This window comes from Electrophorus electricus, chromosome 8 (assembly GCF_041902795.1).
Source record: "Electrophorus electricus isolate QZ-2024a chromosome 8, ASM4190279v1, whole genome shotgun sequence".
Lineage (NCBI taxonomy): Eukaryota > Metazoa > Chordata > Actinopteri > Gymnotiformes > Gymnotidae > Electrophorus > Electrophorus electricus.
In genome coordinates, this window is record NC_137504.1 from 5,511,597 (window position 1) to 5,529,173 (window position 17,577).

A 17,577-nucleotide genomic window follows, 5' to 3' on the forward strand; every position below is an offset into this window, starting at 1 on the left:
AAAGACGTCAGTCAGCAACAGAGAACAGGTAAACAACGCCGCTTCTGATTGGCTCTTAAAGGATAAAACAACCAATGGTGGAGCAAAATGCTAGAACCTTCAACTGCTCCTCCCGAGGAAAACAACAGAATCTTGGTTTTGTGGGAAGGAAAGAGACAGACGTGCTTGTGGAAGTTTACAATGAAGTGAAGTTTTGAGAGGATGTTCAGCGGTTTTGCTTAAACTGAGTATGTTGATTGCATGTAATATGTAGCTAGTTAGCATATTTCAGATTCATGTGTACTTTCATTGACATAACTGACCGTTTGCTCATGCCTGGTTTGACAACTAGCATAGCTTAGCTAGCGTAGCCTAGATAGTCCTGGTCAGGAAAAAGTTACGCAGATGTTTACGGAAGGTTGTCTAGCTAGTTAGGTAAACCAAATCATGGTATCAATAATGTGGAAACATAGGTTGGATAGCTAGCTATCCTCTAATCCACAAATGATGTAACGCTATCTGACATTTGCTAATTGTTATTAAATATATTGTTATTTTAACTCTAGTCAGCTAGTCACGTACGATCTAATTAGACTACTTGGTTGGACCTGGAGGTGTGAAGCTGACGTTGCAAGGCCTGGAAGCTACAACTGCTTGCTACGAAACAATGTATTATCCCTCTTGAAAATCCTCCCTTTCCGTGTAGAAATGCATGAAGAAGAAGAAGATGTACCGTGCACATATCCAGTGAGTAATACTTTTAACTATTCAACTGGCGTAATTATCCGTTTTTAAGCTTGCACACCTAATGTATTTGTCTACGCATGGCATGTAAAATGACATCTACACTCAGACACACGTATTTTATTTCTTTCTTTAGGTTGTTGCCTTGCTATGAAAATTAGGTTCATAGCAAATTTTAGTTCGGCTGATCCAGGATGGAGCATATCCTGTTGCTTTTTATATTATCCCCTTTAACAAATGTAGCAGCATCTTAACTTTCTAGAGAAAGTATTTCGCTTTTCATGTGAGGAAGGAAACTGAGCGACAGGACATCTTTGAGGATATTTTTTGGTCGTTTCCCCACAAACATTTGCTGTTTTTGTTTACCTTCAAAGAGGCCTTAGGGACCTTGAAACATGAATGTTGTGTGTGTGTGTGTCTGTGTGTCTGTGTGTCCAGGTAATGAAAACTGGAATGCACCTTCGTGAACGCTTTCAGGTGTTTATGGAGGAAAGGATGCAGACCACCATGGTACTGAGCTCTGCTTTTTTTTTTTTTTTTTTTTTAAACAATTTAATAGGTCATTTTTCATCATTTCACTATAGAAAAAGCTCAAGATCAGAGAACAGAATTTAAACCCACTGGTATTTGTACAAACAGTTCTCTTAGCTGGTTCTTCAATTAGATAACATCCTACCTAGCCTGTTTTCGGTTCTGTGTTGCAGTTGACCGGCATGTTGATTGGGGCTGTGGTAGCAGTCTGTCTAATAGGCATCTCTGTGCTCTTCCTGTATCGCAGATATAAGCTAGCAGGTAACCTCCAGCTCCATTTTCCAAATGTTACCATGTCATCATGTTAAAGTTTAACTGTTCACATCCAGCTGTTGTAATATTATTCCCTTAATTTTTTATTCAAGTGAAAGTATTGAAGTATATGCTCTTATATGTACTTAAAGTCAAATAGTAAAAGTGTTTCTATTTTTTTAGTGTTCTTTTGCGTTAGATGTACCCAACACATGGCACTGCATATAAATGATGGTTTATAGTAGACTCGCATACATCATCTGCAAAATCATACAAATAACACAATTTCAATGATTTATTGTAGAGCAAAAACTAGATAGCCAATCACAGGTTATGTACACACATCTAAAAAAAGATCTGTATTTCATATGATTATATGCCTTTTTGGTTTAACATGGCTGAATAAAAGTTGACTGAATTTATATTATTGTCATAGTAAATAATGTGCCAAGGAGAAAGGTGGTGCACAAGTACTGGGGTGAGACACAAGTACTGAGCCAAGCAATGTTTATTAAGGATACCGATATTGTTAAAGAGGTCCATAGTTGAATAACCAAAACTTAATGAAAATGAGAGTGCATAACACAAATACACAAACAAATCACCAGACAAGTGAGTATTAAACCGAAAAAGGATGAAAACAAAAGCATGTGGTGCTTAGTGCTTGGGGAACCACGGCGCCCAAGTAGAGGAGGCCATGACAAGATTAATGAATCTGGCTTTCAAATGTAGTGAGTAGAAGGTACTTTCATTTTTTTAGATGTGAAATATAGTGCATATAAGTAAAAAGTATGGAGTGACAGAAATACTCAAGTACATATACTTGAAAAATATACTTAAATACAGCAACAAAGTACATATTTTTTTATTCTTATCTTTTATTATATGATGGGATGTGTTGTTTATTTTGCAGGTCAGCAGGCAGGTACCCCTAGATATCGCTTCAGGAAGCGGGACAAGGTGCTTTTCTATGGCAGGAAGATTATGAGGAAGGTCAGTCACCACTGAGGGCTCTCATACATGAACCATACTGTGATTCACAGGCCTATTTTTTAAGTTAATGGTCTCAAACTTGTAGGTCTTTCATTTTCACACCTTCCATCCAAACTATACTCTTCCATGTTCTCTGTTTGAAATGCTAAAGGAATATCATTCTGAAGTCATTAAAAATCAGCTTTCAAATTTTTGCCTAATTTTTGGCTTTTGGTGGGTGTGAAAGCTTTCTCAGCCCACTAGAGGGCAGCATTTATTATGCACCGTCACAGATGGTGTAGGTCATGTGGTTCACTGCTTACTTCACCGATGAACCTTCCTTGCCCTGTTCTTCTTTGCCTGTCAGGTCCAGACCCTTTCCTCCACCCCATCTTCTACTTCCATTTCTAAACAGCGCCCTCGGAAGAGGCCTAAAGTTCTAAGTATAGCTCGAAGGTATGGAGGTACCAATCCTAGTTCTCATTTAAAGTAATGATGTCCCAAACTGGTTTTTGTAGCAGAGGCCGAGGGCACTGCACATGGTCTGAAGCATAGGTCCTGCAGGCAGTAAACGTGTGCTCTGACCTCCAGACCATAGCGCCAGCTCTCTAGCACAACAAACGGCGCACCAATTTCACCTTCATGGGTGACACTTTTTGTCACAGTTTTTGCTCCTTTTTAAAACATTTATCTTTGTTTCATATCACCTAGCTCCCACAAAGTGTGCAACGGGCAGCATAGTTAGAAACTCTGATGGGTTGCTGCTTAAAAGAAACCTTTTAGAATGGTGCATAGTTCAGGGTTGGAAGGCTGATTAGAGGTGTGTGACTTAGCAGTGCTGTGGTTTCACTGTGCAGGATCTTGCGGATAAGGAAAGAGCCCCCAGCACTGCAGCCGAAAGAGCCACCTCCCTCTCTCCTGGAGGCAGATCTCACTGAGTTTGATGTGCAGAACTCCAATTTGCCCTCCGAGGTGCTTTACATGCTTAAGAATGTCAGGTTGGTACTTCTCATCGAACACGTAGGTTTTGTTAATGGACACTCAAGTCCTGGGAGAACATGGACAGTTGTAGAGAATAAATTCCTACTGGAAAAAAGAACAGCAGCTCGAGATTTGTGTAGTTGATTTGACTGCTGCAACAGTTGGTCATTGAGTACTGAAAGCGTGAGGTTTTGTGTGTTTGTGTCAGGGTGCTCGGTCACTTTGAGAAGCCCCTGTTCTTGGAGCTTTGTCGACACATGGTGTTGATTGAGCTGCAGGAGGGCGAAGGGCTCTTCAGGCCGGGAGACAATGATGACAGCATTTACGTGGTGCAGGATGGGAGGCTGGAGCTCTGCATTCAGGAGAATGTGAGTGCCAACTGCAGGCAACAGCTCACAGATTCCTAGAAGTCCTGGTGACATGACCTATTTGGATGTCATTCTGTTTCACAATGCCTCATTTGTCAAGCTGTGACTCTTTGTGCCCCACCCAATCCAAACAGAACAAGTCTGATTTAATCCCCAGAGCCTTGTGGGATGTACCACAAAAATCAAATACACACACAATTGCATAGCCATATCCAATGGGAAGAGAAAACAGAGTTGGTCATTGTGTGTGGGTGTGGGTGTACAAAGGATAACTTACCACGAGTTATTGTCCTTGCCCTCTGTTGACAATACAATATGAACTACCCCTATGATTCTACCCCCAGCATGGTGCATTCTTTGAGTTTGGTTACATGCTTGTCCCTTATGCAGGACGGCACAGTGCCTGTGGTGAAGGATGTGCTGCCTGGAGACAGTGTTCACAGTCTGCTCAGTATTCTAGACATCATCACAGTGAGCCCCCCCGTCTCTCTGTCTCTCTAGCACCAGTTCACAGAACCTAATGCTTAACCCATCAGTCCTCTTTTTTTTTTTTTCTTGTGTCCCCAGGGTTATCCTGCCCCGTATAAGACCGTGTCAGCTCGTGCAGCAGCCCGCTCCACTATCCTGCGCCTGCCTGCTTCAGCGTTCCAGTCAGTGTTCGACAAATACCCTGAAACGCTAGTCAGGGTAATACAGGTACAGGCCTTATGCACACCAAGGCGCATAGCCACAGCGGCTATGAACTTGAATGGGATGCTGGTGTTATTGAAAAACCTGTCTGAACACGTTTAAGAATTAATTAGGCCTAAAGTTGTTTGTGTGTTGCTGTGGTTTTTAGATAATCATGGTGCGTTTGCAGAGGGTGACATTCCTTGCTTTACACAATTACCTGGGACTGACCACTGAACTCTTCAATCCTGTAAGAGAACATACTCTTCCCCCACCTCTCTCTCTCTCTCTCTCTCTCTCTCTCTCTCTCTCTCTCTCTCTCTCTCTCTCTCTCGCGCGCGAGCACACACTCACTCACTCACACACACACACACACACACACACACACACACACACACACACACACACACTCATGTATATGTGCTATACAGTCTCACTGGGAATGAATCACAGACACACACCCTCCAAATCATATACGCTCCCTTAAAATGATTTCACGCTACATTAACACCAGCATCATGATCACTCCTGCCTCTAAAGGCCATAAAGAACAGTGAGAGTAAGCGAAGCTGATCATGGAGCCTCAGCCTTCATTTAAAGGACATTGGCTTTACTGCCCTCTGAACAGAGATAGCCTAGCACTCTCAGCCTCTCCTCTCACCGGTGGAGGTGTGACTCGTATCAGAGGCCATCACTCCCCACCTCATTCCAGGAGCCCACTAAGAGCTTGTGGTAGTGGGGGTTTCTCAGCTGTCTGTTGAGCTCTGGGGCTGCTTGTGCTGTCTGTTCACCTGCGAATGCTCTAGCTCAGTCTACAGATTATGGCACAGACCTTCACTAGGTTATACTGACAAATACAGTATCAACAATAATTCTTCTCCCTGGTATGCTGCGCTCTTTGAGTTTGATTACATGCTTGTCCCTTACAGTGAAGAGGTGTTGTGGTGCATGGTGATTAAAAGTCTGTTTAAACTCCAGCGTGCCTGTACAATAACAAATTGCAAAGCAAATGAAGTCTGAATGGTGGAAATAACAGCTTCTTGACCAGCACTTGCTGTGCTGGTAGGAGAGCCAGGCAGTGCCTCTGACTGCAGTCAACAGTGTGATCACAGAGGGAAGCCCGATCCGAGGCCCTCGCAGACCCCACTTTCCTACCTCACTGGACGAAGATCACAGCCAGGGGCTTGCAGAATCCACTGACTCAGGTATGCACGTGTGTGCACACTATACACACACAAACGCACACGTGCACACAGACTAGCAACGTTCAGCAGGGATCTGAATGTTTTGCTGATCTATTGGTTCCTTTTTGCGCAGATGGAGGGAAAGCCAGTTCTGCAGAGAATCAGTCCACAGCTTTCAGAAAGCCTCGCTCAGTCTCAGTGCCAATAGACTTCACAGGTGACGTCTCTGAGTTCCACGGCTCACGGGCGCACACGCAGCCTGGCCTCCCCATCTGATCTTATAAGTAATTCAGTTTAGCGTTCAGTAGGCTGTACAAATGGGTAGAGAGAATTTCATAAAATGAAAATGGAGAGTGTGTGTTTATTACAGGATGTCATTGACAGACTGAGAGTGGTCCTAACCTAAATCACCATTGTGCTTAATGTGTTTGTGGGACCCTGGCGCTGGATGCTTGGCTAAGCAGGAATGGCTGGGAATGACATGAGCATGGCGTATGAGCGAGCCCGAGTGACCATGGACGAGCCTCCATCCAGCCCCGTTCTGCACAAAGTACTACCTCTGTTGTCCTCATACACACACACACACACACACACACACACACACACACACACACACAGACAGCATGCCTATTCTAGCATGTTCAGTGCTTTACTTCAATTTTCACCTTTCAGTCTATTCTGAAGAAGACTGTTACCATGCAACAAACCCCATCGGCAGTAATTCACTACACAGACAGTGGGGGGCACTCTGATGTCCATCCCAATAAAGTGGGTGCCATCTTCCAGGCAGCCAAGAAAGACCTGTTGGGTATTATCCAACTGCAAGTGAGTGTTTGGGGAGGAGAGGTCATGAGGCGTCATGAGGGCCTAACCAGAACACCAGCTCCATATCATTGCAGTCTTGTTTCTCTAGAGGGAAAAACATAGGATGTGGGAGGGGTAGTTTGTTTAGTCAACTATATGAATACTAATACAGTCAATTTGATACTTTAATGAAGTAAAATGTGAATTGAACTGGTGTAAAATGTTTTAAATATGTGTTTAGCTGGCACCAAGTTTTAAAGTAATTAATTATGAATTCAGGAAAAAATAAATATGGACAGCAGTTTTGTTATTACATTATGCAAGAATAAAACTAGAAGTCACTTGTATCGAGAATGATTGATTGATTTTTTTTATTTTTTTTCCTGTGCACAGTGAAATGATGACATTGTAAAGTTAAATGAAGTGTTAATTTTGCACATCTGTTTATTCAACCAAGCTTGTGTGGCTCTTTGTGTTTGTGTGTTGTGTTCAGGACCCCAGTCTGCTGGAGGGCAGAGTGACTCTGCACCAGGTGAAGGCTGGCTCTGTGGTGGCTCGTCAAGGAGACCAGGTACAGTTAGTTCTGCATGATTTATACAATTGGATCTCCAAGACTGATGTTATTTTGTGTCCAGTTCAGTTAAATTGCATTTTGTAGAGCATAACTAGACATGAGTTGTTTTTGTTTAAGTTTCAAGAGATCTCCCTCAAATGTTTTGTGTCTGTGTGTGTGTCTGTGTGCATGGCCTGCAGGACGTTAGTGTGCAGTTTGTGATTTCAGGCGCGCTGCATGTGTACCAGCGGATGATCGATCGTGAGGAGGAGACGTGTTTGTTTTTGACTCACCCAGGGGAGCTGGTGGGCCAGCTAGCTGTGCTCACGGGAGAGCCTCTTATCTTCAGCGTGCGAGCCCATCGCGATTGCACCTTCCTCTCCATTTCCAAAATGCACTTCTACGAGTATGACAACACACAAAAAAAATCTCTTACACATCACCAGGCTGCTAAAGTAATTGCAAGCATTTCTGGAGAGGATAAAAATAATTGTTCATAGCTAAATGTTATGTTTTGAGATGCAAAATACTTGTACACTCATTGACACAGAATTAGTGTGACAGGTCGTGTGTGTGTGTGTGTGTGTGTGTGTGTGTGTGTGTGTGTGTGTGTGTGTGTGTGTGTGTGTGTGTGTGTGTGTGTGTGTGTGTGCGCGCACGCACGGGTGTCAGGATAATGCGTGCAGAGCCCACAGTCGTGCTGAACATTGCTCACTCTGTAGTGCGCAGAATGTCTCCGTTCGTCAGGCAGATTGACTTTGCGCTTGACTGGATGGCTGTGGAAGCCGGTCGCGCCGTCTATAGGTACCACACGCACCTCTCTCTCTCTCTCTCTCTCTCTCTCTCTCTCTCTAATTAGCAATTCATCCAATCAAATCGAGCTTAGCGAGCATTCTCATTTTATTTGTCTCACTGGTTTGGCAGAACTGGCAGGCACGCTCATATTCATTTGTAAATTGTGTAACTCGCTCCTCTTTCGTTGTTGCTCTAACTGTTGTTCTGGTGGTCTGTAATAATAGTCCTGTGTTCCCCCAGGCAGGGCGATAAGTCGGACAGCACGTTCATTGTGCTGAGCGGACGCTTGCGCTCAGTCATCCTAAAGGAGGACGGCAAGAAGGAGCTGACAGGAGAGTATGGCCGAGGAGATCTCATCGGAGTGGTGAGCGTCCTACATGCCTCACAGCACTGGCTGTTCTCATGCACTCATCCCTGTTTGCTTTCTTTTTGGGGTTAAGCACCTCCTTCCCCAGCGGGATTTTGGAGAGTTGTAGGTTAATATTTTAACACAGACCATTTATTAGTTCGCTAGCAATAGTGGTTGTGATGTTTGTAATGCGCATTTATGTCTGTGGCCTTAAGAGAAGTAGCAGAGTGGAGGTGTTGAGTAGTTCCTCTCCCGGGTGATTCCCCATGGACTGCTATTCATGTCATTCGTGTTCTGATTGGCTAGCATCTTGTGCATCTCCGCGGTGATGCCATTGCTGCTAAGAATACCTGTCCATGCTGATACCATGGTTACATACCATGAAGATTGGTGTAGAGGCTTTGTCTGAGATCTAAGGGAACAGAGTCAAATTTGTTGATCCAAATTTAGTTGCTCTCAACATCATTGCCATGTCTTTTTTTTAAATGGCCAAAGTTTAATGATGTTTTTCACTTTTGCAGAATCTGTCACAGATCTAGTTTTGTGTGTCACACTTTGCTAGGGAAAACAAAAATATGAAATTTACATGGAATAACTTATGTAAATAGAAATAAAGTGCACAGAATAACAAAGTTTCAGTTTTTCACTTAATTAACATCTTATTTTAGAAACTTTGCACTTTGAGCTGTCATCACAAATGGTTTGTGAATTCACAGTTCTAAAACCTCATGACTGCCACTTTAAAGGCATGTTTTTCTAGCCCTAGATTAAGCCTAAACCTGGCCAAAAAATGCTATCAGTGAGACACTATTGGCACTGCAATAGTCTGCAGAACTGGCCCTAAAACGATGAAAGCCTTTGCTAAACATGTCTAGCATTTCCTTTGGTGCAGTGGTATTTTTGTTTTCTCCACAGTTAAAAGATAGTTTAGAGTGCTTTACCAGGCTTGCATTTGTGTTGTGTGGGGTTCGTTCTAGGTGGAGGCTCTCACCCATCAGAACAGGGCCACTACGGTCCATGCTGTAAGAGACTCTGAGCTTGCCAAGTTCCCTGAGGGTGCGCTCCGCTCTATTAAGAGGAAGTTCCCTCAGGTACCTTATCCACCACACACCTCATCCTTTGGGATTTGATCTCATTTTACACATCTATGCATCTCGTTTTTTCATCCCCACCCTCCCCTTTCTGTTTTATTTCTTTCTTTCTCCATCTCTCTGTGCTGTTTGCAGGTAGTCACACGCCTTATTCATCTGCTGGGACAGAAGATACTTCAACAGGTTAATGGGCCTCTGACAGGTATGAGGTGTATATGTGCCTGCATGCTTTCTGTGTTGGGCTATATATTGTAGCTCTCTGTTGCCTAACAACTCTAGGGACCAGTTTCTTGGAAACAGTCTAAACATAGTTCACCAATTGTTTTTGTCTGCCAGTATAATTTAGTCGAAGAGTGTCTGGAGATTGCCTTAATGAGAAGGTAAATGTATTTAATGCTCTCTAGCTCGAAGATTGTTTCTAAAACCAGAAGGCTCGTGTGCTTTTACAGCACGCAGTCTGGCTCTGCACAGGCCAGGCAGTAAGTGGGATGCTGGGAATCCTGCCTCGAACCTGTCCACCATAGCTGTGCTGCCTGTGTCTGATGAGGTCCCGCTGACTGCCTTCACCTTGGAGCTTCAGCATGCCCTCATTGCCATTGGTAACTGCACACCTCTTCACTAGGGCAACGTTCCCTCTGGCTTATTGGCATTCTGTGTAATGGGTATCTAGCTAGGACATTGTAAAAACAGTTAATCTAGCAGGTTAAAACTGTTGCAAGCAGAATGTGCTGCGACGTCCTTGTTGTTTTCATTTAATTTTAAATTAAAATAACATTTCTCTTATATAATGTTTATAGTGTTATATTTTTCCGATCACACCACAAGGTAATTCCACTCTCCAAAAGTTCATAGAAACCGCTGAACGTAGTCAAGGATTCAGCTGTGTGGAGTCAGTGGTCCATTTCCGGTTGAGCCGGTTCGTGTTGATCATTGATTGCTGCATTTTGTTTGTGTGAAACCTGAAAATCCACTGTGTGTGCTTTCTATAATTTATGTGGAAGTGGATGCATCTGTAGTTCGGAGTGCAGTGTTCAAGAGAATCGTGTTGCAGGTGGTTGCTTTTGCCTTACTTATCTGATTTTTTTTTTTTTTTTTTTTTCATTCCAGGTCCTACTCTCCTCCTGACCAGTGACATCATCAAACAGCGTTTGGGATCTGCAGCACTGGACAGGTGTGCTGGCATCATGATGCAGCTTAGTTTTTGTGTTCACACATACACATTTCCTGTTTATGCAGTGTTGATGAGAGAGAGAGAATAAGAACTCAGAATAGCATTCTCAAACTTGTGCATTGACGCATTTTAAATAGATGTTTAATGAGGTTTTTTTTAAAAAAAGTTGTATGGAGTGATATGTAAATGCATAATACACTTCACTAAATAAGAAAGGGGCTCCTCTGAGATGTCATCCTCAAACTCTGAATGTGTCTTGATCATTCTCGCTCGCCCTCCCCAAAACAGTGGGTTTAGAATATCTCTGTAATTCCTTCACTAAAGCGTTTTGTTCAGTCATATCAAATTTCCGTTTTCTGTCCATTAATCAGGTGTCTCCCTATCAACTGAGTTGCAGTTCTGTCATAGCACATATGCTACTGCCTGTCTGTTGCACCAGCTGCTGATCTGCAGTAGGAATGTTTAGAGGCGGTGGTGTGATACTAACCCAGTCCTTCCTCCTGCAGTGTGCATGAGTACCGGTTGTCCAGCTGGCTCGGTCAGCAGGAGGACATCCACCGTATCGTCCTGTATCAGACGGACACCTCTCTCACACCATGGACACAGCGCTGCATCCGCCAGGCGGACTGCATCATCATCGTGGGACTCGGGGAGCAGGACCCAGCCGTGGGAGAGGTGCGCATGCATCACCATTTTGCTGTCTCAGAAACAGAATGGAAGGCAACACCGTATCTGGTCCAGTCTGTGATTTTATAGTTGTGATTTGGATTTTGGTATTAAAAGGTTTCTAGGAACTTCAGAATGTCAGAGCTGTTTCTCATGTCATAGACACTACTTGCATGTAACTGTTTTTGTAATGTAAAAAAAGTATTTGTAGGGTCTGCACCAGCATTTTACAGATTTACCTAAGTTATGATATACCAACCTTCTAAAAGTGAAGCACTAATACCTTTTTTGGAGTTTGTTGCTTTGGCATGTGTAACTGGCTGGTTTTCTGAGAACAGGCCTGTTACATAAAGGCTGCTGGCTGTGGTGGGGCTGATTCCCGGGCTCAGTCTCAGGATTTATTTATTTATTTATTTATTTATAATCTTTGTTGAATGACCAGTGCAGAGGCTGTGGGCCCTAAAGGCAGTGTGCCTGAGCCTTGCTGGAAGGCCTGCGAGCGTAACCCCTGCCACTGGCCTGCCTCTGTCTGTCCAGCTGGAGCGCATGCTGGAGGGCAGTGCGGTGAGGGCTCAGAAGCAGCTGGTACTGCTGCATCGTGAGGATGGAGCCGTGCCCACAGGGACGGCCGAGTGGCTCAATATGCGCAGCTGGATCTCCAGGCACCTGCACCTGTCCTGCCCCCGCCGCATTTTCAGCAGGAGGAGCCTGCCCAAACTGGTGAGGCACACAACTACCTTGCACCTGCTTTTACTTGCAGTCAGGTTGCTGGTTGAGGAGTGCTTGGGTGCTGAGGCATTTCTGCGCCACGCGTCAGTTGTTTCAACTCTCTTCAGTGCTGTGCACATTGGAGTGTGGCTCGTGAGAGAGTTCCTGCAGCATCCTTCGACCCCAGCCAGAATCCGCTTCCATGCACAGTTCTTAGCAGCACACGGCAGACTATGACACATCAGTCAGTGTGCTTTGTGTTCCTCCCCCTCAGATAGAAATGTACCAGCGGGTGTTTCAGAAGACGGCAGACCGCCACTCAGACTTCTCCCGGCTGGCTCGAGTCCTGACGGGCAACGCCATCGCTCTGGTGCTGGGGGGTGGAGGGGCCAGGTACAGCTCTGCAGCCCAAGTATCATCATGAAGCAAATGTATCTGAGTCCGCATGTTGTATTATTGATGCTGATTATGGGCTTGGCATTAGCCTTTTGTATTAGTTATGAGGCATGACGCAGTTAAAAAAGAACACAGATGTCCTTGTTCCTCTCTGCTCCTTTGTGTTTGAGCCATGTGTTTTCAAAACCCTTCTTCACCTCAGTTTGGCTTTGCCCTTCAGCCACTCAGTATCTCTCTCACCATGTCTGTCTGTCTATCGCCTCTCTTTTTTTTCCTCTTCACTGTTCTGACAGTCCCTTTGTCTATCCTGTCTCTCTGTATGGTGCAGGAGGTGTTTTAAAGGTTGGTGTGCTATTCTCTTCATGTCTCTTGTGAGGCTGCCTGTTTGTACAAATGCTATTCTTCTCATGCTACAGTGCTTTGCTAAGTGCATTCCAAAGCTGGATCGATACACTCATTCGTAACCTCCAAGAAGGGGTCACTGTTATTTCTACTAATTTGTTCAGTTTATTCAGCTGAACATGCTGTACATGTTAACACCCGTGCTGAATTCTTTGTTGAACGTTGTCTGCTGTGGAGACGAAGATTAGCAAAGTTGTGTCAAATAATGCATACAAACAAATCTTGCTAGTCTTGCTGGTGGGCTTACCATCTTGTCTTTGTCAGGGGCTGCTCTCAGGTGGGCATCCTGCGAGCGCTCACTGAGTCTGGGATCCCCGTGGACCTGGTGGGAGGCACCTCCATCGGCTCGATGATGGGAGCACTGTACGCAGAGGAGCGAAGCTACAGCCGGATGAGGATCCGAGCCAGAGAGTGGGCCATGGTCAGTACATGCATACGCCTTCAGACTTGCAGCTTGGGCATGTAAGCACCTCGGATATTTCTCTTGGACTGACCTTGGCTGTTGACTTTAATATGAAGGAGATGACATCGGTGTTCAAGAAGATTCTGGATCTGACCTACCCTGTCACATCCATGTTTTCTGGAGCAGCGTTCAACTCGAGCATCAATGCTGTCTTCAAGGATAAGCAAATCGAGGTGGGAGACAAGCTTACTGCTCAAAGGCCAGCAGATATCATCATGCACAGAGTTGAAGCGTTTAACAACTTTGTCGTGTTTGATTTCTGCAGGATCTCTGGATTCCTTATTTCAATATCACCACTGACATCACTGCTTCTGCCATGAGAGTACACACTGATGGTGAGTTTGCTTTCTTCACTTACCTGCACTTTTTTGCACAGGCCCTGTGTTTACTCTAACCACCAAACCTGAATTGATTGCTCTCCTTCTATGTCTCTCTCCCTCCCTGCCTCTTTCAGGCTCTCTGTGGAGATATGTGCGGGCCAGCATGTCCCTGTCTGGTTACCTCCCCCCTCTGTGTGACCCCAAAGATGGACACCTACTTATGGATGGAGGCTACATTAACAACCTACCTGGTCTGCTCTTCAGCTCACAGCTCTCCAGCTTTACAAATGTATTATAATATTTAGTGTTAGTGGTAGCTCAGTGGTTAAGGTACTTGTCTAGTAATCAGAAGGTTGTCAGTTCAAGCCCCCCACCACCAAGTTGCCACAATGAGGCCTCTGAGCTCAACCCTCAGTTCCTCAAGTTGTGTTCAGTCATAATTGTAAGTCGCTTTGGTTAAATGCGTCAGCTAAATGCAGTAAACGTAAATGTGCTCATTATGGACAGCCGCAGCCCTCTGTCGTCAGAACTGTTTTTTGTTTTTTTTTGTCTAATGTTAAATCTTGTTCTATTAATTCTATATGACATGGGTGGGAATGGCATAACAAGATGCAAGAAGTGGCAGCAGTTTGATTATCACGATGCATACTTATTTCTGCCTGTTTATGTCAGTCATGTATTTCAGAGTTTGAGATTTTGGGCTCTTGATTTGGACTCCTCAGAGATTGCTTTCTACTGTGGTCTGTGCTTGGTGTTATGTAACTCATTGATTTTCTGTGTCTTGCAGCGGATGTGGCGAGGTCCATGGGAGCTAAAGTTGTGATTGCCATTGATGTGGGCAGCCAAGATGAGACCAATCTCACCAACTACGGTGATGCCCTGTCTGGCTGGTGGCTGCTATGGAAACGCCTCAACCCCCTGGCAGAGAAAGTCAAAGTAAGAGGAATTGCGTTCGGCCAGGTATAAAATAAAAATTAGGTGACTTCTCACGTCTTGTATTGGAAACGTGTATGTGTGTGTGTGTGCGTGCGTGCTTAGGTGTTGAACATGGCTGAGATCCAGACCCGGCTGGCATATGTGTGCTGTGTGAGGCAATTGGAATCCGTTAAGAACAGTGATTACTGTGAATACATCAGACCTCCCATCAATCGCTATCGTACTCTGGAGTTCGGCAAGTTTGATGAGATTGCTGTGAGTGCCTTTCTGAATGACCCCTTTATTTCCTGACCCTTCTCTCAGGCAACCACAATCTTGCTTCCTTTTTCCCTCATTTTGACCCCTGTCACATCTCCCCATGATTCCTTTCTTCCTTTACCTGTCGTGTCAGGGTTGTAACGCTCCTCTGTGCAGGGAGCTAGTCAGCCTGCCCCGTGAATTAACCATGCTCTCCTGTGTTGGTAGGAGGTGGGTTACCAGCACGGGAAGACAGTCTTTGACGTGTGGTGCAGGAGCGGAGTGGTGGAGAAGATGCTGAAGGACCGGCACCAGGAGGAGTTCCACAACACCCACCGCAACAGTGTGAGAACCGGGCAAATACAGACTTGCGCGGGTGTACACACAAACACACATGCATGCATGGGTGCACACAAGCACTCCCACACACAGCTGAAGACAGAAGAAGGGATTAAGATGGTTCAGGTGTTAAACAAGAGCTTGACTTGTTGATCTCTCTGTTTTTGTGTTGTAGATGGTGACTTGTCCCAATGCCTCGTTCACTGACCTGGCAGAGATAGTCTCGCGTATCGAGCCTGCCAAACAAGCACTTGTAGATGGTGAGTCAGAGAGAAAGACCGGGAAAAGGACGGAGAGGGACGATCAAGTGCCCACATATTTATTCCAACACTCTGGGCATCTCTTGGCAAGCTGTTTTAGGGAATTTGGCATGTCTTCCCTAGAGTATTAAAAAAGCTCATAACAATGTATCTGCTCTGAATGGAGGAAGTAATTTTGTAAAGTCTGACTTGTGTACAAATCAAGGTCATCATTAGCCTAATGGCATGGCTTTCTTGTTTGTTTTTGTTTCTCTCTCTCTCTCTCTCTCTCTCTCTCTCTCTCTCTCTCTCTCTCTCTCTCTCTCTCTCAGAGGAGTCAGACTATCACACTGATTATGAAGAGGAACTGGTGGAGAGTGCTCCCTCAGACATTGAACTCGCTAACCACCACAGTGAGCACCCAGAGGAGGCGTTCACCGCTGACACGGTGAGTCCTAACACCTCCCCCAGCTCAGACACAGCGTCAGTGTACAAGTAAATCAGCTAAATCTGATCACTGTGTTGCTACCCCAGAATAACGACCAATAATGGGCAGCGACTCTTGTCATTTCTAGGATGAGGAGGTGGAGCTCCGTCACATGCGTCTCCCTGTTAGCCCAGCAGACATGGAGCCCGTGTCCACCCTGCCGGCTCCACCCACCCCAGAGACTCAGAGCTCCTCCAGTGTAAGAGCCCGAAAGGTTTGTGGTCAGTGAGACCCTGGCCCTGGACTGCTGGTACTGGACCAGTGCTAGCATTCCACAGCGCAGCAGTGCTCCAAACACAGATTGCTCCCCTACCCAGCATGCCCTGCTCTGAGATTGCAATATAACCTGTTTTTTTTTTTAATTCCCCCATAAAATGTAAAGATGTGAAGACATGTGGTTAAAACAGGTCTGTTGATCTGGTGTTCTATTTTGGAACAGTAACCTCCCAGCTTCATATCATCTCTGAGCAGTGGTATATGTAGAATCAGTTACTGTGGTCATGCTCTATGCAACTATCATGTCTCCAGATTCAGTGCAAAAATACTAATGAAAGAGCAGTTGAACAGAGGTAGGGATGAGGTCAATCTGCCCTTCTGTTCACTGGTCACTCAGGACTTTGTAATGGTATGTTATGGAAAATCTCTGGGGTCAGGTTCTCAGAGCCAGATTAAGCCTAAAAAGGGACTAAAATGAATGAGATTCACCACTGGCACTGCAGTTGGGTCCAGGACTAACAATAATCCAAACCTGGCCCTTTATGTTGGAGCACCAGCATCCAGTCTTAAAAATGCAGAAAGCTGCTTTTCAAGCCAAACCATTATGAAAATATTTAGCATTTTTTCCACCCAATTCTGTATAAATATACAACAGTGAATACTCACATCCAGCCAATGCCCAGTCCACATCAAACATCTGTGAGAAACCAGCACAAGTTGCTCATGTGAGATGTGTGTTTTAAGAGAGTGAAGGATAATTTATAGATGGGTCAGCTAAAACACTTCAAAGCCACTTTAAGATGAAGGATCACTCGATCTGGGCTGGGCAGGATGTTGCTGGATGATGGACAAAGTCTCTAACACTTACCTCTTCATCCGTGTGTGCACAGACAGACGTACAAGTACTCAAACAAAGCAAGCCTGTCAATGCAATAATTTTTAAAAAGTTCTGTATTGTTATTTGTTTAAATCAGTGCCTTTAAATATGCTGCTTATAATACTATTAGCCATAGGATTATACAAATGGGATTCCCCCATCACTCCTACCTATGAGCCCAAATAAACTAACAGTGTAATAATATGCTCTGTAGTTAAGATTGATTGATTGTAATTGGTGGTCTATGCTTTACTGTGCATTTTACAGTACATTTGAGATGGGTATGTATTCAATCCTTCATGTGCCTTCTCTGGGTTGTTAAATTTTAAACATGTTTACACTGTGACTGATCGCACTGACTGAAGACTGCATGAAGAAACTACACATTTCTGCAACACTCGTACTGTTACAGTACCTGTGCCAATCCTTGTTCACTCTGTAAACACTGCAGTGAGTTATTTACATTACTCCTCTGTACAGAGTTCTGACAAAGTATAGATCCTGATTTACTTTTGAAGCAGAAAATATGTATTTGTGTTTTAGTAATGAGGTAATCCATAAACCTGGCAATCTGTACATGAATCGTTAATAAAGTCTGATTGACTTGTATTTTTGTTGCTTAATGTAAGATGATATGGTGGTGAATTTTACTTCCTGTTCACCCTAATATAGCAAGTATAGGTTTTGGGATGTTGTAAGATGCAAAAGGCATTTGGAACATGACTTGGCTGACTTTATACAGTATGTAGGATCATGACCTGCCCTTTTTGCATGTGGCATGAGCTTAGCACTAATTATGGAGCCAAATGCCCGAGCCTTGCTGAAAGTCAGTGGATGCCCCACCTAAT

General features: G+C 44.4%; 1 protein-coding gene across 1 annotated transcript; it reads left to right on the forward strand.

The window, feature by feature from the left end:
- Positions 1-596: 596 nt before the first annotated feature.
- pnpla7a (patatin-like phospholipase domain containing 7a) lies at positions 597-17,338 on the forward strand. Its single transcript, XM_035527058.2, has 35 exons — positions 597-726; positions 1,162-1,233; positions 1,428-1,515; positions 2,420-2,499; positions 2,846-2,934; positions 3,336-3,476; positions 3,668-3,827; positions 4,218-4,298; positions 4,395-4,523; positions 4,666-4,746; positions 5,563-5,701; positions 5,814-5,897; positions 6,145-6,230; positions 6,353-6,505; positions 6,978-7,055; positions 7,238-7,443; positions 7,710-7,841; positions 8,073-8,196; positions 9,159-9,272; positions 9,408-9,474; positions 9,722-9,871; positions 10,380-10,443; positions 10,950-11,118; positions 11,647-11,829; positions 12,092-12,210; positions 12,880-13,036; positions 13,135-13,251; positions 13,344-13,413; positions 13,533-13,649; positions 14,186-14,334; positions 14,437-14,589; positions 14,800-14,916; positions 15,086-15,170; positions 15,482-15,597; positions 15,725-17,338. The coding sequence occupies exons 1-35, from the start codon at positions 688-690 to the stop codon at positions 15,863-15,865; spliced, it is 4,050 nt and encodes a 1,349-aa protein (XP_035382951.1). The 5' UTR covers positions 597-687; the 3' UTR covers positions 15,866-17,338.
- Positions 17,339-17,577: the final 239 nt, after the last annotated feature.